This window comes from Callorhinchus milii, unplaced genomic scaffold (genome assembly GCF_018977255.1).
Source record: "Callorhinchus milii isolate IMCB2004 unplaced genomic scaffold, IMCB_Cmil_1.0 Scaffold4, whole genome shotgun sequence".
In the NCBI taxonomy this organism is placed as follows: domain Eukaryota; kingdom Metazoa; phylum Chordata; class Chondrichthyes; order Chimaeriformes; family Callorhinchidae; genus Callorhinchus; species Callorhinchus milii.
The window spans coordinates 56,276,588-56,299,761 of record NW_024704745.1 but is presented as its reverse complement, the minus strand read 5'-3'; the positions used below and the strand labels follow the sequence as shown (position 1 = coordinate 56,299,761).

Genomic DNA, 23,174 nt, shown 5'->3' with positions numbered 1-23,174 from the left:
GCACGTGGGACGAGAAGGAGGTCGGTGCCAGTTGATTGGAGGTGCTGGGTGGTGGACTGGGGAGTGAGGAGCTCAGAGAGGTAGGCAGAGGTGCCACGGAGTGAACGTATTTGAACACGAGTGCAAGGATCTTGAAGTCAATCCATTCAGTGATCCGGTGGAGCCTGGCCAGAACTGGTCAGATGGGGTTATGGAGTTTGATCGGGGTAAGTATGTGGGAGGCAGAGTTCTGAATGAGTGTTTTGAATACATTAATAATATGTAAAAATTTGTACAAGAGTTTATTACGATAAATATAAGATACTTACAAAAATAATTAAAGGGAGGGTAAATAAGATTAATTTGCACAGAAAATGTTTGGAGTGCAGTTATACTATGGTTGGAGGAGAATCCACCAACTCTTTTCAATGGGAATTAGATCAATACAGTTTGAAGAGCATTAATATTAAAGGGTATGGGGCAGCGAGCAGGAGAGTGGGAGTGAGACGAGATGTCTCATGTGGAGAGTTGATGTGTCCAATGACCTGTTCCTGTGCTGTAACATTCTGTGACTCCGTGACAAGGTACTGACAGTGAAAGGACTTACTGGTTATGTGATCGGTGTACAAACACCATCCAATCTGCAATCACAGAAGTTGAAAGGCTCCAGAGAAATATCCACCTTTTGTCAATTGCCCACAGTGGCACCTCACCATTGCCAAAAAGAGTGAAAAGCCTAATAAAACCTGAAACATTAATGCACCAAAGATAAAGAAAACATTTTGTAGGACTCCATTCTGGAGACCCTCTGACTTGTTCCTTCCTCACCTTGTTCAAGGTCCATCTCAAGGCAAACCTCTTTGACTGCTTTCAGTCATCTTTCTCCTCACCATCCCCTTGGTTCTGACCCCCAGCTCTGGTGCCCAGTCAGCAGTGTCAAGTGCTTTAGCAAGTGCTCCCAACATGCAAGGTGCTTTATAAATGTAAATTGTATTGTATTCAGCCTGTTTCGATTAGTAGCACTCTCACCTCTGTGCCAGAATGTTATGGGATCAAGTTCCACATTGGAACTTTGTACTCGTAGTATTGGGGTACGTTGAATTGTCGGAGGTGCCATCTTTCGAATAAGACTTCAACTGAAGTCATATCCACCAAGCCAATTGGAAGTTTAAAAATCCCACGGCACATTTCAAAAAGAGATGGAAATTTATTTTGGTATCCTGGCCAGCAATTCCCCAAATAAAATTGGTCATTCACTTCACGGCTGTCTGCGGAATATTGATTGGATGCTGTGTTCATCTGCAAAATACAGTCACTACACTTTATAGTGAACATAAATTGCTTGGAGATGTCTTCCTGAAGTGAAAGGCGCTATATCAAATGCAAGCATTATTATTACTACTACTACAGTATGGGGCATTCCAAAGTTTAAGCCCCATAGTTCCACTAACCAAGAAAACTTGCTTTCACATTGTGCACTTACCTGAATCACTGACAAGACAACTTATTGATTGCTTTCAATGTTTTTCCCTTTCATTACCTTTGATACAGTTGATCCACCAGCACGAATTCCAGAACAATTTATACATTTCCATTCATTTCTTCTTCAGTTCATTTAGGTTTCTTTCTTTCAGTTAAGAAACATAATTGTTGTATTTTCTTTTCAATACTGAAAGAGAGACACTCATCCCTCATTCGTAGATGAACACTTCAAATCATAATAACCAGATGTGCAGTTCAGCTTGGGTCAGAACCATTACACTCCTATTGAGTTTGTCATTTCAACAGGATTATTTTTAAAGAGAAACATGTTGATGGCTGTATTATTAAGCCTGGCACACAGACTGGCTGTGTTGTTGCAGCCAAGTTTGGAATCAAGTGCTCCTACCTGTGAGTTCCTCGTTTGGCCAGGCACCTTGGGGACAGGCCTTACAGGTGTATTCATCAAAGGGAAACTCATTTTCTTTACATGGGGTACAAGTCCAGCAGCAGCTCACCTCTCCTTTGCGGATTACCTGTTCGGATGGATTGAATGCGTCAATAGCTTGTTCACAGCCAACAATTATTATGATTCCATTTTTGAAAAAAAATCTTGAAATATTTCCGCACTATTCAATTATTTTTATTAAATTAACAACAACAACTTGAATTTATGTTGTGCCTTTCCACACAGGATAGCATTTTGAAACACTGTTTAGTGGCAGGATTGGATATGTACAAGAAGGAAGGGGAGGTGACCATAGGCATGATCAAAGAAATAAATCTTCACAAGGGATTTAAAGATAGATAAAGAGGGGCGACGTGGAGGGATTAAGGGAGGGAGTCCCAGAAGTTAGTGGTAAAAGTAAATTTGCAGATTTCCAACAAAGATAGAGTATAAATATGAATTAGACCTCACTAAGACATTTCAACTTAAATTACTATAAATCTGAAATAAATCTTTATTCTGTCACATTAATTTATGCCATGCGAGTGTGCATTATGAAATAAAGTTGTGCTACCTCAGCTAACCTGAAAATAGAATTACATGTGAGATAATAAGATAACATGGGTCTTTTGGGTAGGTTCTTGCTTTCAAATATTGCAAAGAATATCACAGCCCATATGGAGTCAGAATTGAATGTTACACCATCAAAACAGAAATTGTGAAGCACTTTCAGGTGTTTCGACAACATGGTAATACATTATATAATAATAAAAAATAAGCTTTATTGTTTATTATATCCTGATGTTATTATATAATAATAAACAATGATACAATGTATTTCACCTTTACCCTGTTGTTTCAAAATGCTTCACAGTATTTACTGCAATGTTTTATGACCGTGCATTTTGTACGCAAACATTGCGCACTGCAATGACCCACAAACAGCCATGGATGACTAATTTCATCTGGTTAATTGTTGACCAGGACTCTGGAAGAACCACCAATTCAGAATGGTGCCGCAGGATTTTTAATGTCCATCTCATCAGGAGGTTTAACCTCTCATGGAAGGACATCTCATCTGAAGGAAGGTGTGACAAACGACCTCCACTGGAGCACACCACATCCACTGTACTGGAGTGTCAGCCCAGACTATTTGAGTTTAGTCGTGACATGGGGCTTGAACCAACAACCTTTTGACTCAGAGGCAAGAATCCTACCAACTTAGCCAGGTTACCACACGTATTAAACTTAAGATTATTATATTATTGAATCCTGTCAAGTTCTTTGAGACATTTTGATGATGTGACAAGGCTCCATATTAAATACGAGGATATTATTAGCATTATTATTATGTATTTCAAAGAAAAATCTCCTAGTGAGGTGCGTATCTTTTGTCTTATACAACAACAAGATTACATTTGTATAACGCCTTTCACGTCGGAGGATGTCTTATGAGAGACTTGTGAGAATTTTGAGAGCAAACACAAGGGGTTATTGTTTGTTGTGGTCATAAGATCTTAGTAAATGCAGAACAAAGACACAAAGAATTATAGGGTGTGAGAAAGTCTATTTACAGGAATAGCTGAGAGGCTGTTAGAGGAGATACAGTTGTTTAAATAGCACAAAAATGCTACTTGTCTCATTTATCTAGCATATTTTACTGTGAGCCATTGTAACCCATTCTTCATCCAGGCTAAAAGGATTTTAAATGTTATCAACAGGGGTCTAAAATGCAGCAATTTGTAATACAAATAGTGAATCCTGAATGTAAATGGATGTGAATCAAGCTGACCCACAGCAACTTCAGTAATTTGAAATAGATTATATTGGAGCACAATTTCCGTAGGTGGGTGTGACACACTTCTGGTTACCATCAGGAGTCACTATTTGTGCTGCAGAATTGCTACTAGTATCTCCTATTACTAATCATAATAATTTTCCGGGTGTTATAATCCCTTGAAAAGTAAACAATAATAATTTGGTCACTCAATCCATGACTGTTTGTGGGACACTGCTGTGGCAATTGGCTGTCTCGTTTCGTCCACAAAATCCAGTCACTCCACTTTACAGTATAATTTGTGAAGTGCTTTGAAACATCTCAACGACATGATAAGGCACTATATCAAATGCAAGGATTATTATTATTTATTATTATTCAAATAGATCTGCAATATTTATATTTTTTCTTCTAGGTTTTCTCTGTTTCTTTATCTTGTCATTCTGTTTAAATAGAAAAGGGTTAACTCTAGTTGTAGGGACTGAAAGTTGAACACATAGATTTAGTGGTTGTAAGGGTTTCTGATAAAACCTACACATTTTATTGCAGTCACTATGGAGACTGGTTTCTGCTCCCTTAGTTTTATGGTATTGAGGAGGCGCTGGATAACATGAAGGGAAGTACAAGAGTTCACAAACTCCTGTTAACCCCTGTGGTTTTTTTTAACAATGAATTTTTATTTTTTATTGCAGATGAGTTGAGTGTAGCAATATCTGATACCAGTAATTTCCTCATCACTGCTCCATGTTACGGAAGATGTCGCAAAGAACATGGCGACCAATCATTATCTGATGATGACATTCACACTGATCCTTTGGATGTCTAAATACATTTAAAAACTTGACTGAATACAATTAAGTACTTCTAAATATAATTATTATCATTCTTCCACACGTTTCAGTTGTTGGTCACTGCACTGTAAAAAAAAACCTGGGGGGTAACATGACTTTGTGAACACCCTGCAGATACAAGATGCTGCTGGAAGGCTGTGAAAGCCAATTCACAAAACAGTAAGTGAGAAAGCCAGCCTTTATACAAGTGTGAGAGGATTTAGAGAGGGACAGAAACAGTCTAAAGAAGAGGGAAACAATTTGGTTCCCACTCAATAAGACAACGGCTGACCTTCATCCTGCGTAATAATACACAAACTTACTTTAATTTTTTTCCTGCGATCACTGCCTTTCTTTGTCTCCTTATAAACCAACACACAGTCCAGAATTTATTAATGATTTATGAGACAGGACAGGTTAGTAGATTTCACTTCTGGGCAACATGGACTCAGATCAGTGCAGTTTGATGGGATGAAAGTTCTTCCCTCGATGGCCATAAAAATTTCACATGAAATACGAGTTTGAGCTGTCTCAACCCCCTTTGTAGCAGATACCGAATAAAAGTGCCTGTGATCCAGCTATAAAATAGTCATCACACCCAACAAGGGAAAGCAAATTCAGCAAATTGGTGCAGGAAGGAGTGCGGTTTTGCACATTGTTCAGGCAGAATAAAAGGAGCTTTACTCTGCATGTGCCCTGTGCTATACTTGACCTGGATGTGATTGAGACTATTAGTGTTTGGGAAGTCGTGCTTGCTCCATACCCAAGAGCTTATATTTGTCACCTTGATGTACACTAAAAATATTAAAGGAATATTAAATGATCTGGAGAGTGAAGAGGAGAATGTGATTAGATTGGGTGGTTCATATGGAGAAAGACACCAGTGCAGACTTGGATTGGCTGAATGGCCTATTTCTAGGAGGGGAATCTGGTCTGGCTAGCAGGAATTTCTGGCTAAGTGCAATTACAATGCTGATACCGGCATTTACCAGCATAAAAGCCATTTTGGACACAGCAGTGTATCAGAAACAGCCATGAATTTTGGGTGATCAATTTTATCTGCGGAATTGTTGGTCAGGACACCTGTAGTAACTCTTTTTGAATAGTGCCATAAGGCCTTTAACATCCATTTTAAAAGGGAGACGGTAGCTCAGTTTAACATCTAATCCGAAGAATGGCACCTCCGACAATGCAACTCTCCAATGCATCCATGTCAGCCCAGAATATTAGCTCAAAGTCCAAATGTGGGACTTGAACCTACAACCTTCAAATGCTGTGAAACAGTTTGAGACATCTTCCCAACATGAAAAGCGTTATATCAAATGCTAAGATTATTATGATCTAAGTGTGCTTAATTTAACGTTGAATTACTTAACATGAGTCGTAATCCTTGGGATCAGAACACTTCATTATTTCCAAAGTAAACTGGCCAGCTGGGTTTCATCTGCTTCACAAGCAAAAAGGTTGATGAAGGAGATTGACCTCGTGAATTCAATTTGCTTGGTCCCTTGAGCTACAATTTTGCTCTCAATCTATATCTTTTAACATTAACAGAGCCATGATTGAATAAATAATTTCTGCTCACGCTGATCATCATGTACACTCAATACTAATGAATTGTTATTGCAGTTAAATAATGCTTCAAATCATCTAACATCATTTTACAAGGAAACGTCTTTTTGATGTTGTGTAAAATGTGCCTCATTAAACGCAGACATTTAAATTTAAAATGATTGAGGACATCATTCCTATTCCTGTGACTCTGCACATCTGCTTTACAATAAAAGTGAACCAAAACTATTTTGTATGGCACAATGATTGGAGTTGTTCCTTGAAATTCTTGCCCCTTTCTCAAATTATTAGTTTAGCATGTTTGCTGCTCTAATGCCAAGAAGTATGCATTTTTATATCCGTCACGTTCTAAAGCCATCAATTATTTTCAAAGTTTATTTTTAGTACTCAATACATATTCAAGCTCTTGACTGCAAATTGTTCCGTGAACATTTCTGATAAATGAACAGAATTTTGTGAATCAAACCAATTCTTTCCTTCGCAGAGGTAAATCACATTAAAAAATAAGCACTTTAAAATGAATCTTTTTGTTAACATACTTTAAGATGTGCTAGACAAGATGATAGGGTTAGTAACTCGCATTAGCAGATTAATTCCTCAATCAATATGTTTTTTTATGTGAATTAGAAACAAAGCTACTTTTAGTTTGATTGATGCTGAGCTGGCATGTTATCAAATTAAGTGCATCAAATACTAAACAAACATTTGTATCACTCAGTACAACTTGTAAGAACAATTGTTTTAAATACTGTTGCAACAAACTGTTCTATTCTGATGTTGCTGCAGTCAGATAAAATATTAACTATCAGGCTCCTGGCATTTTTAGGAAATTATGTTCTCCCTGAGTTCCCAAGTGGAACTGAATTATATCCTAATCATATATTAATAAGGCGACCTGTATCTTAGGAGCAGCTTTACCATTGTAATATTATAGCTAAGGGGCAGGGATTCTTTCCACTTGACTCGAATTAATTATGAGTAATAATTAGATAAGCTAAAGCTTTTCAGTGTTGAGAGATGATGACTCAGATGGGACCTCATAGAGGTGTTTGAAATTTTAAATGGGATTGAAAAAGTAAAACCGTATCAGGATGCCACAAGACAGTAGAACAAGAGGTCATAGGTTTAGAGATTTAAAAGACGATTGCACATACAACATAGCTGGGATTTACAGAGCTGTCTAATGCTGAATAGAGGGGATATCTCAGTTAGGAACCAGTTAGGACCTCAGAATTTTAGCTCAGAATAGAAGGGCGATCCAGCATGTTAGTTTTATGCAACACTCATTGCTCTACAGAGAATGCATGTAGGTCTGAGTAGGATGGAGGAATTGAAAGCAGCACTGCAATGAACAAACTCAGAAACACTTCAATCAAACAAACGTGTGTAATTGCCTTAGAGCTTGTGGGAGAACCTTGGAGAGATTTTGTTTCCCCCCCAAAATACATAGTCAATTCACTTTACAATATATTCTGTGAAGCGCTTTGAGACATGATAAGGCATTATATCAAATGCAAGGATTATTATTATTATGATTTTAGTGCGGCTTTGGAAGGATGCCACAGAGTGCAAATTGTGGCCAAACCTACCTCCCTCCCTATTCCACAAGAAGAATTGCAGTCAATGTGAAGCGTAGCTGCTGACCTCCCAAGCTGATAGCATAGCTCGCCTCACAAATGAGCAGAGGGAACATCATACACTGTTACTCTGACGATTGTTGCAAGCTCTGTGTCATATAGTACCCACACTGCATAGGAAAGAGTCATCCTTCAAAGTCATCCACAATTCAGTACCCTCTCCATAGCCTCTCGTCCTCCTGTTTCTGCAGGTCACTTACCAGCCCTGCCACTCTCATGAGATATGCTTGTCTCTGCATTGCTTATGTCTCAGTGAAAGGGCTAATCAGTAAGAGCCCCTCTAACACCTGAGCAAAATATTCCATTAGGTGTTAAATTTAGCATACTCTCTTGTAGGTGTAAAGTCTCACTAAACTTTAATCCTGTCTTCCATTAAAAAAGGTGCCAATGCTAAATTTGCAACATAAGTGGAAAATAATATGCAACTGTGTTTTATTGCCTTCAGTACAGAGTCAAGTTAGATATCCAGCTTTTATGTTATTATAGTTCCTGTGATGCAAATTCCTATGCTGCAGTGGATACTGCTTCTGGTGTGCTGTTTTCTGAGCATCTGCCACTGTCTTATTCATTGACTGTCCACTTGCACTTTCAAATGTAGGTAGAAGGGATGTAATCACTTGTAATCATAACATGTGTGGGAGGGGGGAATGAAATTCCACTTGGGTCTAGATTTACTCTATTTCTACAACATTTCAGATCACCCAGAAGTTGATGGACTGTTAAATTCAGCCTCAACTTTGAAGTTGTTTTTTCTGCAGTTCTTAATTAAGGCTGTATTTAAGAATTTGCCAAATTCTCGATGCTCTGAAATGTGACATAAATGAAGCAAATCTACCACCAAAATAACGCACTTAGATAAGAAAATAACAGGAAGTGATATTGACAGTCACTTGGAGGTTTATCATTTCTCTTCAGCATTCAAAATATTGATTGATATTTTTAAATAAGCGATCTACTTTCTATGCACAATTTAGATTTTTTAGTAAGTCTTGGAGTTTCATCCTCAAGTGAACTAGGTTTCAATGGGGTTCTACTGTATTGACAGATACTGCCCATTAACCCCCATTTTTTTGATAAATTAACAGAGAGGCTGGATGAAAGTACTACAGTTGATGTAGTTTATATGGATATTCAAAAGGCGTTTGATAAAGTGCCACATAAGAGACTTATAAGCAAAATAGAAACCCACGGTATTAAAGGGACAGTGGCAGCATGGATACAGAACTGGCTGGGAGACAGAAAGCAGAGAGTGGTTATGAACGGTTGTTTTGCTGACTGGAGGGAAGTGTGCAGTGGTGTCCCCCAGGGGTTTTGGGGATTGGGATAACTGCTGCTTTTGATCTATATAAGTGACCTGGACTTGGGTATAGGTAGTACAATTTCCAAGTTTGCAGATAATGCTAAGCTAGGAAAAGTAGTAAACAGTGAGGAGGATAGTAGCAGACTGCAAATGGACCTAGACAGACTGGTAAAATGGGCAGACACGTGGCAGATAAAGTTTAATGTGGAGAAATGCGAAGTGATGCATTTTGGAAGGAAGAATGAGGAGAGGCAATATAAGCTGATGGTAGAATCTTAAAGAGGGGGAAGGAACAGAGAGACCTGGGGCTCCTTGGAGCAGAGAAGGTTAAGAGGAGACTTAATAGAAGTTTTCAAAATTATGAGGGGATTCGATAGGGTGACCAAGGAGAAATTATTTCCACTGGCGAATGGGTCAGTAACCCAAGGACACCAATTTAAAATAGTTATTAAAAGAAACAGAGGGGAAGTGAGGAGAAATTATTTTCCCACAAGTTGTTCGGATCTGGAATGCATTGCCTGAAAGAGTGGTGGAAGCCGATTCTATAAAAACTTTTAAGAGAGAAGTAGATAATTATTTGGTGAGGACAAGTCTGCAGGGCAATGGGGAGAGAGCGGAGAAGTGGGATTAAATTGACTAGCTCTTTTCAAAGAGCTGGCACAGACACGATGGCTGAATGGCCTCCTTATGTGCCTTATAATTCTATGATTCTATGAATATATTTCCCAATCATTGTTTTCTGTAGGAAATATGATGATCACATACCTTTATTTCCGCTTTCTCACAAGGATCACTGCAGACAGAGCGAACAACAGCAGTTTTACTGGACCACATTTCATCATCATCCATTTTCAGCTCGCCATCGTCCCAGCTCCCAACGTTGATATAATTAAAGTAATCTTTGGCTAGCTGTTTAAAATTCATGATTTCGTATCTAAAACAAAAGCATAGTTCAGTTGAACGTTGTTTCAAAGTTCTACATGCAGTGACCTGGAGATTAATACAGTGGGGCTTCAGAATTAGCAAGAAGATATAATAACTGAGCCTTACTCTTCCAGTTTGTAATTTCCCTACTAAGTGTTTCTGTCTAGTTCTGCATTTCAAAAGTCAAATGAGTCATTAGAATATTGCAAATGTGAAAGTAAATGATGTTCATTTTAGAAACAGTTTAGCTAAACATTTACTGAGTTTTCCCACTTGAAACCCTATCATATTTCTATCTGTTGGATATCATATATGTTGAGCAAATGTAGCCAAATGCATTTTCTATTGAATGCCTCAATAAATTCATAAGTGTTAAATGACAGTTTCTTAAATTAAATGTTAAGTATAATATATAATTGTCTAAATATTTTCCACTGTTTGGCTTTAAATTGTCATCTAGATATCCAGATTGAAAATCTGTGTTTTGAATTGCATGGAGATTTTAGAACCTGTGCAAATATGAAAAAGATAAGGATAGAGATATTAGTTCTGAAGGTATTACATTAACCAGCCTTCGCATGAATAACAAGTAACTGAAAACAAACTGCACTTGGAATAAAGGCTGGACCTAAGGTGTTCTAAATAAGAGGAGTCAAACCAATTGTACGACAGTGAAATGTAGAAACTCTTGTCTAATGACTGACATGTATGATGTTTGAACTTTTCCTAAAGTTTTCAGCAATTGTTATGTGCTGACAAAATGTTATTTCTAATGCAATTGCCTGAGTTGCTATTCTAATCAGCATATAATGATTGTAGCCTCTCGGAGTCTGGAGGAAACATTTTGATGGTTAACTATGTAAAAGTTGTTGAATTCTCACAGATGATTATTATGCACCTTCCTGGTGAATCTCCGTTCTCATCAAAAGAGATTATGTCTCCGGATGCACCAGTAAAGTTGATTTTCATGAGGAAGTCCAGCAGTTTTCTCCCATCGATTGGTCTCATGGCATCACACAACCCGTTCATTCCAGGACAGAGGTTTTGTTGCATGTTGTGCAGAGCATTGGCCATAGAATAAATGGCATTTATTACAAATCCCATTTTGGTATCTTGAACGTATTGTTCTTGTAATGAATCTCTTTCTGTCATGAAAGGGAGAGAGCACAAGCACAACCATATTATACTTCAGATCCATTTTCTGTCTAATCATTAGATACTAGGTCATAATTAATATATTAAACCACATACTGGGAGAAATAACTATAATCACAACAACCAATATGGCTCATGGGCAGTCACCGTGGACATGAATTATTCCCACTAGTTTCTCTTTCTAGTTCTAATCCTGGTAACCCTGCAAATCAGTGCCCTAAAAGGCAGGATGATCCTAGTTACACAAGCAGCAGGAAGCTTCCCACGTGTTCACGTTGTCAAGCTGTGTGATTTTCACTGGTTGAACCCCAGTCTACTCTCTGGGGCTCCAAGACTTGCCTCTTGCCAAGCTACCACTAAGACTTCCCAGGATTAGGTAAACAGGGGGCACACCTCCAGACAGACATTATGCACTTCATTTCAGACAAATTAAAACGTTCAAGTATTTGTGGAACTCTCAGCAGGGTGATGGGTTTCTGTGTGTATCAGACATCTGGCTGACAGAAACAGTTAAAATGTATCTTTGATACATTGCCATGTGGATATTAGAAGTACAGTGATCTGTTGATAAACTTGAATTAAGTGAAGCCTACAGTCTATGGGAAAAACTGGGATTGGGATATACATTGAAGCCTCATAATACAGTGGTTGGGATCCATAAAATCCTAACAGCTATAACAAGGCACAATAACCCGCTTCACTGTAATTGCACACAGTCCAGCTTGATTCCTCTACACCACCATAACTTGCACTTAAATAGCAACCTTCACGCAGGTAGCCTGTTCTCACACTTTTTTAAAAAACTGTTGCATTCTAGGTCAACAGATCGTAGCTGATGTACATCACTTCCTGTTTGCTTTGCCTGCAGAAAGCAGGAGTTGATGTCAATGGCAAACTGTTGGTCCAGTTGATCTTTTTTTTGAATGTAAAGCAAAAATGCCCAACCTTTTGGTCATCAGATTGCTGCTGATGTCAGTTCCTGCTTTGCATATGCACAGCAAACAGGAACTGACATCAATCGTAATGTGATCACATGTGCGGTCAGTCATTTTTGTATTAAAGCCGGTTGGTTTGGATACTCTTCAGCATGGTGACAGGTTTTCAAATGTGTCAGTCACTCGGCTGACCAGATTTAAAAAGTTTTCAAACAAGCACAGAAGGGAAGAAACTATTTTCAATGTCCTACTGAGGTGCACAGGGTCATTGGACAAGCAACTTGAGAAGATCTTTGCAGAAAACTTGATTAGCTGAGGTTTGTTGCCCAAACAAACCCACATGATGGCTTTGCAAATCAATGAATAAAAAAGTAATGCAATGTTACTGGTACTCTTGTTACCCTCAAAGCTAATGTTGTGTTTGAAAACAAATCCTGCACAAGTTATGCTGAATGCTGAAATCCTCATGTTCATTTTGGGGACAGTGGAGCTGCATTAGGGGGCATATCAATTATATCATGTTACAATGTTCTTCTGACACAGCCATAGTCAGCAGGACACTAGCAAATGAAACACATATATACAGAGCTTGCAAATTGTGTTATGCTGGGTGAATGTACTACACGATGAATAATTGGGTTGTGATGGGTGAATATATTATGTGACCAATCCTTTAGTTCTTAAAGTTGAGGCATGCAAGCATAGTAGAGAGATGGTATTCTACATACTGGTAAATATACTATCTTAGTCGTTTGGCTTTTATTGAGTATTTTGCTATTGAAAGCTCATTGCCACGACGGTCAGTAAAATTCACTGACAAGCAGAAGATCACTCCCTAGGAAGCCATTAGATTTTTAATTCATTCATGTAAATTGTTCCTCCACAGCAGTGAAATAAAAGAGTCATGTCTGGAGCAGTAAAAGCAACACAAAGCATAGAATGCATTGCTTATTTCTTACGCTTGGTCTGTTTCATACTTGTGAATAACTAGCACTGCTCGCATTCACATTTTAGAATAATTCTATGAAATCTTGCATTGATATAGCACCCTTCGCATTGGGAAAACGTCTCAGAGTGCTTCACAGAATTCACTGTAAAGCGTAATGACTGTTGTGTTTTGCAGGTGAACATGACACCCAATTTGTTCACAGGAATGTCCCACAAACAGCCATGAAGTGATTATATTTACATATGCTATATAGTGCATGGAATTTCAACCCCATGAATGGCAATTCCATTCAAGCATCTTGAAGTATTTCAAACAGAATTGCTATTAGGCCATGAAAGAAGAATACCACATTTGCTAAGTAAAATAAAACCTAATTAATTTAAAGACTATGTTGGCTTCTGCAGTGGTGAGGGTGAACCTTTCTGCAGGAATAATACTAATCCTTGCATTTGATATAGTGCCTTATCATGCCTTTGAGATGTCTCAAAGCATATCACAGAATATATTGTGAGTGAATTGACTGTATAGTTTGTGGGTGAATCCTGGCAGTCAATTGCGCCCAGCAGTATCTCACAAATCGTGGATTGAGTGACCAAATTATTTTTATTATTATTTTTTGAAGGGATTATTAATCCCGGAAAAGCAATCAAACTCAGGTACTCTTGCTTGTGAGGTGAGTGCTCTAACCTCCAAGCTACATCTTGTTAGAGGAAAGACTGGCCTCATCACTTACTAAAAATAATGGAAAACTGTATTCTTGTACCGAAATACGCACTAGGCTCTGTAGTAGACTGAATGATCATTCAAAATTAAAGTAGGGAGAAGTGTATTTTTTGATAAAATTATTTCACGATTTATGCTTGTAACATCTAAGCTGTCCTAAAAACATCTATTTTAAAACTCTGACTTTAATATCTATTCTGCACATCGATTTATTTGAGGTTAACTTGCATATTTTCAAATCAAAATATTTACCAGAAAAGCGCAAAACAAAATACAATTAATTTTGAGTCCTTATCTCAGAAAAGCAAATAAAATTGGATTGTTTTTACTATTTTTGTGTGAGTCAGTACAATTAAATAGCTGGAGTGGTCCATTATTGCTTATTACATTATGACACACAAAATATTTATAATGATACAGGTTCCAGTATTCAAAAAGAACTTGCTGAGTTACTAAACTGCAATATTCTTTAAGCTGTCTATGAAGTTTTTTTAGCAAATATTTTGCAAAAATGACATTCCACAGTTCAAGGACATAATGCATAAAGTAAATTTTGACAGATGAGCAAGCCCTTTGTGAATGATGACCCATGTGACAGTTACTATAATAGTAACTATAATTTATTTGAGGTTTTGTAGGATGGCAAGACACTTTGTGATAGTCATAAAAGGAGCTCAAGGCAAAATGTATCAAACACAAATATGTACACAAATTTAGTGTGCTACATTATCATGAGATGCTGTTTAAAAGGATTAAAAAATGGTTCAGGGATTACTAGTTCAATGCTTTGAGCTATGAAGTGCAATGTTCCAACCAGGCGAAGTGACTTTGGCCCTACCAATGGGCAAAGCCAGAAGGGTGATGTAAAGGAAAAGCGGGTGTGGGTAACAGTCATGACCGAACTTTAGTTAACAGCTCTCTTTAGTTATTGACTAGCTCCAATAACTGCAATAACAATAATAACTGCATTTATCAGCTCTGACCCGAGCCCCCTCCCCCCCTCCCTCCCCCCTCCTCTCTCCCCCCAAACCCTCCCACTTCTGCATCTCTCCCGCTCTGGCCTCCTCTCTCTCCTTCCCCCTCGCCTTCTATCCCCACTTGACCCTCCCACAACCTCCCTCTGCTCCAGCCTGGGAATCCTCCGCTGGGCTCACCGTGACACTCGGCATTGGCTGTCCAGCAGCAGCCAACCGACTGCCCCATTCCCCACCACACTCGCCAGCCACCCCGAACAGGAGCCAACCTCTCCTCCCTCATCCCCATTCCCCCCACCCCTGCCTCACAACCTGGACCCCCCTCCCTCCCCACACACCCTTCTGTCAACCGCTCCCTCCACATCGGACGACAAAACGTCCGCTCCCCACTCTGTAACAAGGCCCTGGTCATCAACGATCTCAACCTTGATGAGAGCGTTGACATCATGGCCTTAACGGAAACCTGGCTCACCCCAGGCGACACCTTCCCCCTCACAGAGGCCACACCACCCGGCTACACCTCCCACCACATCCCTCGCCCCAACCGCCGTGGCGGTGGTGTAGCCCTTATCTCAAGGACACCACTTGCCCTATTCCTCCACCTCCTTGCCCCACTTATCACAGACATCATCAACCTGTCCTTCTCCTCTGGCTCTGTTCCCATTCCCCTAAAATCTGCCACCATCACTCCCACTTTGAAAAAACCCTCCCTTGATGCGTCGCAGGTATCAAGCTACAGGCCCATCTCCAACCTCCCCTTCCTGTCCAAGGTCCTTGAAAGAGTTGTCGCCTCCCAGCTGCGCTCTTTCCTCTCCACCCATGCATTATTCAAACCACTTCAGTCAGGTTTCCGTGCTGCCCATAGGAATAATTATGAAATCCCATGTCACATTTTTTGCTTCAAACAATAGTATTCAAAAAAAATGTGCACATATAAACATGTAGGTTGATCATTTTCCGTATTTGGTTGCCAAGTAGAGCAGTTGAGTCCAGGACACTGGGCTCATTTAAAAAGCAGTGCAATGCTTTGATGGGAGGAAGGCAGGGTGGGTGTTCTGGAGATCATATGGGCTGAAGGTCCAAACCAATCTTGTGATCTTTTCATCTTGAGATTTGCAATTTATACGTGAAAGAATGAGGAAAGTCTTTCCTATGCATAGATTTTAGACAATGCAGAGTAAAAAAGATAAAACTCATTGTTTATGCAGTTGATCTGCATGGAATATTAGGTACCATAAACAATGAGTTTTATCTTTTTTATTCTGCATTGTCTAAAATTACTATAGTTACCAAATTCATTAAAAATGTAAGGAAATGAGTCAATACCCTGCAGAGGATTTTGAGTACTCAATGGATTAGATTATAATTGGATGTGGACTTTGATAATGTGCAATAAAATCAAATGTCTGACACATATGATAACCCAGCACCATGTTTAAGAGCAACCAAACGAGACTGGGAGTTCCATATGCATGCTACCCAAACATAGAGATTTTTGTCTGGAATGGAATGCATACTCTCTCCCGGAGTGACTCATCCAATTAACAGAGTTGACTGGGAAGAAGTGGCTGAACTATCATCAGCATTGCCCTGGAATACTCTGGATCCATCTCATTCAGGAACCGGACTTCCTAGACTGCCACAGAGAGTTGTCTGGATTCCAAGATTTAATTACCAAGCACATCATGTTGAGGCCAGCTCATCTCCAAGGAGACCCTGCTTAGCTCCCCCAGGAGGTGGTCATTCAACATCTGTCAAGTATAGTTTTCAACCTCACTGGATGGATAGCAGTTACAAGGAACTCCTGGTGAGCTGGACAACTAAGTATGAAAAGTGTGAGAGCATTGCCACCACCCTCCCGCCCATAGCCTGGTCTCACATTACTTCCTATTGAGAAGTGGTTTCACCAGTAGCAAGTACAGAGATTCAACATCAGTTACTTACCTCTCTGCATACAATTAGAAAGCATTTCATACATCATATGAACAATTGCACTCATCAGTCAATTACCGGTTCACAACACGTAACAGAACTCAAGCTATAATGAACTATTCAATTATGTAACTAAGTAAATAACCAGTTACCAGAATAGCTGTTAATATTCCCAACAATTACAGTTGGTGAAACACACTAACATGTGGTGTTATTGAATAACTGTCTAGGGCTATGAGACTATGCTACCTTCTCCACAGGCTATACAATTCAACTACCTAAATTGTTCTGCTTCAGAATGAATAATTCATCCGAGAGGTAAGAGTCAATATTAATATGCACTATATTCAGTAAGCTGTACATTTAACCAAATCTGACTTCATGATTATGTAGAAGGTAGCATTCTACACAACCTAGAGTTTAATTTATTTCTGAATCATAATTAACAGCTGTATGCAAATCATAATTATTATTTTTCTTCCTCTCTTGTTTGAGCTTTCTACATCGCGTTACAAAAGAACAGGATATATGAGGCTACACATATCTTTATGCTGCTCATTGCAAGAAGTGCCAGAGGGAATGCTTGAGAAATGTAGGATGGAAAGTCTGCCCACCCAAGCAGTTCTCACTTCCTCCTCAACACAACCTGCTTTTGGATCTAATGTGGAATCTAAACTGGGACTTTCTAACTGAAGATCTAACATTCAATGCTACAGCAGCAAGGCTTCCTGCACGGGGACTTCATTTATTCAAAATGGAGTTGTTTTACTGGCCAATTTACTGGGGTAGGGAGGTAAGCTGAACTGGCCCCAAGGTGACATGCCTGGCAATGGAATGTCGGAATCAAGCCTTCTCTTGTGATCTTGTTAATCTGGTTCCTGAGCCAAGTGGGTTCACAGTATTCCAGGGCACTGTTGATGACAGCGCAGCCAGCCTGCTTATCAGCAGGACTTAGAAGGGCAGACCAGTCACTGGGGACAGGGAGTCATACCAGTCAGCTCCTGTTAACCCTGTAAGCCAAAGCCCTAATGGGTAGGTTGTTCCCAGCTGGACAAGCAACGGGAAAGCTTGCCAGACATCAATATCAGTGGCAACCAATGCGGTTTTAGCTGGTTAGACTCCAGCAGTAACTCAATGCATACTCTCGGGTTCCCAAGCCTTGGCTCTTTCCAACCTGTGCCTAGCACTTTCCAGAATTAGGTAAGCAGGATGGGTCCCTCCAGGAAGAGAATGCGCATTCATTCCAACAATCTATCTCTGGGATGTCCATGCATAGGTGGGATGCATGGGATGCTTGGAAATCTCAATTTGGTTTGGATACACTTAAGCATGGTGATCAGTTTCTGCTTGTGTCAGACACCTGGCTGACAAAAAAAAAGGCCATTCATTTTTTTGCCCAGCATGTGGACCTGGGTATGTGTATTGGGTGCTGCTTCCCTCTGATGCTTTTTGGTGAGGATATGAAATGTGATACATCCTTTCGATGTGCTAAATATTTGATTTCAACTAAAAATTTACTCCATTCTGAAATAGGTGAAGTCCCAGTAGGATAGCCCTAGAGCTACAACACTGAATATTGGATGCTCAGTCAGAAACTCCACATTTAAAAAAAATCTGAGAACCATTGTGTAGAAGAGAGAATGAGAAGTGTTCAGGAGTAAGGAAGAGTGAGTGAGTCTGATAGGGTGAAAATACTGGTGTAGAAAAAATATTGTACCCTTTGATGTCTTTCCCTGGCTTTTTAAATACAAGATAGGTGTTTTGATAAAGAAGATAAGGAGAAACGGTTTTCACTGGTAGGTGGGTCAGTAACCAGGGGACATAGATTCAAAATAATTGGCAAAAGAATCAGAGGGGAGATGAGAAGATTTTTTTTTAGTATTACACTGAGAGTTGTCACGGTCTGGAATGCACTGCCTGAAAGGGTGATGGAAACAGATTCAATAATAGATTCAATCTCAAAGCCCTTCACAGGATATACCATCATGTGCAAATTTTGTAGAACAAATTTGCGCACAACAATGTCTCACAACAGTACAATAGTAAAGGGGCATGGGAGACAGTGACGTTGATCTTGCTGGCATTGCTGAGGAAGCATAGTTACAACATGCATCACAAGGAAGAGAAAAGATAAATCAAATCAGGAATATATGTTTTTCACCAAATCTGAATTTGTTATTCTGTGCATTATCCCCTAGATATATATGCTCCTTGGTGGAGGGAGGTAACCGGGATCTCCTTGGATCTGAACTGACTCCAATGTGACATGCTTGGTAACGCAATATCGGAATTAAGCCATCTCCTTGTGGCGGTCTCGGTAGGCCTGAGCCATGTATAGGTGGGATGCATTGAATTCTCAGTTTGGTTTGGATACTCTTGAGACACCCAGCTGAGCAAAAAATAAAAATCTATACAAGTTCCATCTCAGTTGAATAGGCTTCTATTCTATAACTATTACCAGTTATTTGTTATCAACATTGCTCATATTGCTTCAAATAGCACATTCCTTTCGCCCATTTGATCCCGTCCTTCCTGAATACCCACACTATCGTCTTTCCAGCATATAATGTTTGGTATTATTTTCCTCATTGTTCTCCCCTTCTACCCTGTCAAGGTGGATAATCTAGCATTCTGGCAGGTCAGCTATTTCTTACCGTCACAGGTCCGATTATACTTTGGGTTTTCCTGCTGATGATCCTTCAGCCTGCACTGAAATCTGTGCTGCCAGAACTCTGGGAACCAGGGATTAGTAAAGTGATTCTCTGGCCGCAGGTCTAGATAGTAATCGTCAAACCATTTTACATCAGGAGACTGGAGTTTGATTGTTATGCCTCCAGCAGCTTCTTGCTGGTATCCCTCCGTCACATCGTATCTGTCGGCCCAGCCATCACTGTAATGAACAAGACAGAGGGAAGTCAGCATTTAGCAGGTCTAAATTCAAATAACAGGTAAAGAAAGCAATACTGAAGTCTACTCGTTCTGATCATTAAAATAATTTTTCCATAGTCTTTATAATTTATTTTTGGTTATAAAGTTTTGCAGAAAATATCATTATTTTTAGGATTAGCATACATTAAATAAATAAATCATCCTTGCAATTGATATAGCACTTTTTCACATCAGGAAATCTCAATGAGCTTCACAGGATTCATCGTAAAGTCGTCATTGTGAATGTTTGTTGGTGAACCTCCTAATATTGTGATTCGCATTTAAGAATTTTCAACATCTGCAAAACTGTTCAGATCATATGTGACTACTGATAATGAAAAGACAGAAAGTTCAGGTATGAAAGCTTTGTTGAAATTTTAGAGGTAGGTCTTTAAAAAAAGTTGATAACATGAGCTCCCTGATGACTTAAATGCGCAAACACCCTGTACGGTCTGGTACTGAACCAAAATTTATAGGACACCTTTTACATAGGATAATGTCTTGGAGCACTTGTCTGGTCCTTGTTGAATTAGTCTGTGATTAGCTTTGATATTCCTGAACTAGAACATAAAAAATCAGCCAGGTAACCATTAACAATTGCTACTCAGCATACTCTGCAGGAGTGTCCTTTTTTGTGCATGTTGATGGACAAGGACAGAACGACGTTCAGCTATGATGCCCCTGTGGTCAGCCTGCCAACACTAGGTATCTGGGTTCATGCATGAAGAATTGGTACTTTGGGATTCCCTACGGATTTGCTGACATTCTTCCAGATGCTTAAATGCGCAAACACCCTGTAGAGTGGAGAAAAATGGAAAAAATTGAGGGAAATAATGAAATGTGGAGTCCTGTGGCTCAGTGGTTAGAGCACTCGCTTTGCAAGCAAGAGACCTGAGTTCAATTCCAGGCAGGGCGAAACCTGGGGCAAGTTTCCTTACTCCACACGCCTAATAATAATCCCTCCAAAACCAAAAACAATAATAAATTGGTCATTTTCAATCTATGACTGTTTGTGGGACATTGCTGTGCGCAATTGGCTGCCGCGTTTGCCCACAAAATATACAGTCAATTCACTTTACAGTGTATTCTGTGAAGTGTTTTGGGACGTCCTCCCGACGTGAAAAGCGCTATATCAAATGCAAGGATTATTATTATTATTATTAAATGCATTTCTGCTGGAAAGATAATCTGAGGCAATAGTCCAAGGTTGTGGAAAACAATCAATTTCTGTATCGATTTTCTACTATTAGTAGCTAACTATTTAAATACAATACAATTTACATTTAGGGAGGGAGTCTCAAGCGCCTCACACTGCTAGCTGGGCTCCCGAGCTGTGTTTGGAAACCGAAGGGGGTGAGAAGGGGAAAGGTGACCGACAATGCAGTCAAAGAAGTGTCCTGATTACACGCGATGGGATATAGACGATAAATGTATTTCAAGTTAGCAAGACAAAAGGGCATAGATTCAACGTTCTGAAGGGCAGGTTTAGGACACAGACCAATAAGTATTTCCTTACACAGAGGGGAAATAGGACATCTGTTACAGGTTATTAGGAGAAGTGGCAGAGGCCTTATTTAAGAAACAACTTGATGCTGGTAAATGGAAGATGGGAGGAATGCTATTATGGCAGGTTGAATCAGGCAAACCAATGACCCTACCTTATCCAAACCTCGCTTTCGTACTTGTTATATAAATTATCTCTGCTGATAAAATAAGAATTGATCGCATTGATGTCTGGCTAAGTGGTAAAGTGCAGGTCTGTTGGAAAACCTGATAATAATGTTTATTTGTCAAAAGCTCTTGAATGCTGAAAAATAATAAGGATGCCTCTAACTAGAAATACTAGACCTTGCTTTGGATAAAAGGTGATAATTGCTAGTTGTGCGGTAAGTGCTGTATATATATATTCCATTGTCACTACCAATACAAAAATGCATAGAGAATTTATGCAGGGAGGTAATTCTATCAAATCCACAGCAATCTTCCAATACCACCCACATCAGCTGTGATCTTTTACTGTTTGCCTGGGCATCGTCAGAAAAAACAGCTGGATGCCATGTTAAGCAGCAAATGGACCTGTTGGAGCCAAATCCAGCTCACAAAAGCCTGGGTATACTTGTCACTGTTCATGCAGATAAATGAATAGGTAGCGACTAAATGAAGATGAATACACAGTTGCAAAGCGAATAATGGATATCTGGGAATGATTACAAGGTAGTAATCTCATTGACGGGTTCAGATTACATCATAAATCATGTCAGAAAAGCAAAATTGGTTTATCAGCATCGTCTGAGGTCTGCCATGAGGTCTTAATGTCCCCATGTGTTGGTTACATTTTATAATGTGTGCAATGGAATCTGGGAAGATGGCTCTATTGCATTTTTAGCCCATTTGTTTGCCAGCAGAGGGTGTCATGGGAGAGGCTAAACCCTGTGTTGTGTTGATGATGAATGTTGTTTTCTCTGAAAGGCTGAAGAATGTACAGTAACCACTTCAGTAACAATACATATTATGTACAGTTACAAACGATTACTTATTGATCAACTATACGATAATGATGATAAAATATGATATGACCTTGATAAGAGTTTAATAAAGGTTGCATTAATTCTTCTCTCATACCAGCATATCAGCTATTACTGATGTATCACTAGGCTACAATCTAATACTCCAAGCAGTGCAGCTGCAGCACATATAATTATAGTGGCAACAGCTGTTCTTCCCATATATCAGAAGAAAATGCTGGTATGTCATTAACAGTTGCATTTTATCTGGATTACTCTTGATCCACAACACTTTGTTAACAAATGTAACTGCCAAAAGTGTGTGCTCCCAGCAATACCTATCTCCCAAACAATAAACCGAGTTTATTCAAAAAATAACAGCAAACTAATTTGCAAAAAGGTAACATATGGATAGTGAATACATCCATCAAGCGCAAATGCGTTAAACAGAAAACACACACTGGCTACAATTTGCAGGTTCATTAACTATTGCTGGCATTATTATTGTCGGCATTAATTAATGCTGGTGACACTTATCAAATGTTATTCATAATAATTAATGCTTGCTTTTGAAATGGTGCCTATAATGTAGAAACGGCTCAAAAAACTGAAATAATTACTGTTGAGTATATATTTGTTGTCAAACTTCAGTCATTTTAATACAACAATACTTCAAACATCCATGAGGTGAATGACAAATTTATCTGGAGGATTGTTTGCCAGGGAACTGGAAATTTAGAACACAGAAAGCAGCCTTTCCTTCATCCCCTATATAAAGGTAGCATTGACTTTCTAATGTAGATGTTATAATAAAATAATAATAATCCTTGCATTTGATATAGTGCTTTTCACGTCTTCTAGACGTCTCAAAGTGCTTCACAGAACATACTGTAAAGTGAATTGACTGTATATTTGTAGGCAAAACGCAGCAGCCAATTACGCACAGCAATGTCCCACAAACAGTCGTGGATTGAAGTGACCAATTTTAGTTTTTTTTCTTGAGGAATTATTATTGGGCATGTGAAGTAAGGAAACTTGCTCAAGGTTTCGCTTTGCCGGGAATCGAACCCAGGTCTCTTGCTTGCAAACCAAGTGCTCTAATCACTGAGCTACAGGATTTCTTGTTAG

At 39.2% G+C, this 23,174-nt stretch overlaps 1 protein-coding gene across 1 annotated transcript in view; it reads right to left on the bottom strand.

Moving 5' to 3' along the window:
- grm5b (glutamate receptor, metabotropic 5b) overlaps positions 1–23,174 on the bottom strand; it is a 185,952-nt gene that overhangs the window by 43,248 nt on the left and 119,530 nt on the right. The window contains exons 3-6 of the mRNA XM_007902297.2: positions 19,269–19,504; positions 10,845–11,091; positions 9,788–9,956; positions 1,868–1,994 (exon numbers count right to left, since the gene is read on the bottom strand). Of these exons, the coding sequence (XP_007900488.2) occupies positions 1,868–1,994; positions 9,788–9,956; positions 10,845–11,091; positions 19,269–19,504 (779 nt within the window). The remainder of the gene's footprint in view (positions 1–1,867; positions 1,995–9,787; positions 9,957–10,844; positions 11,092–19,268; positions 19,505–23,174) is intronic.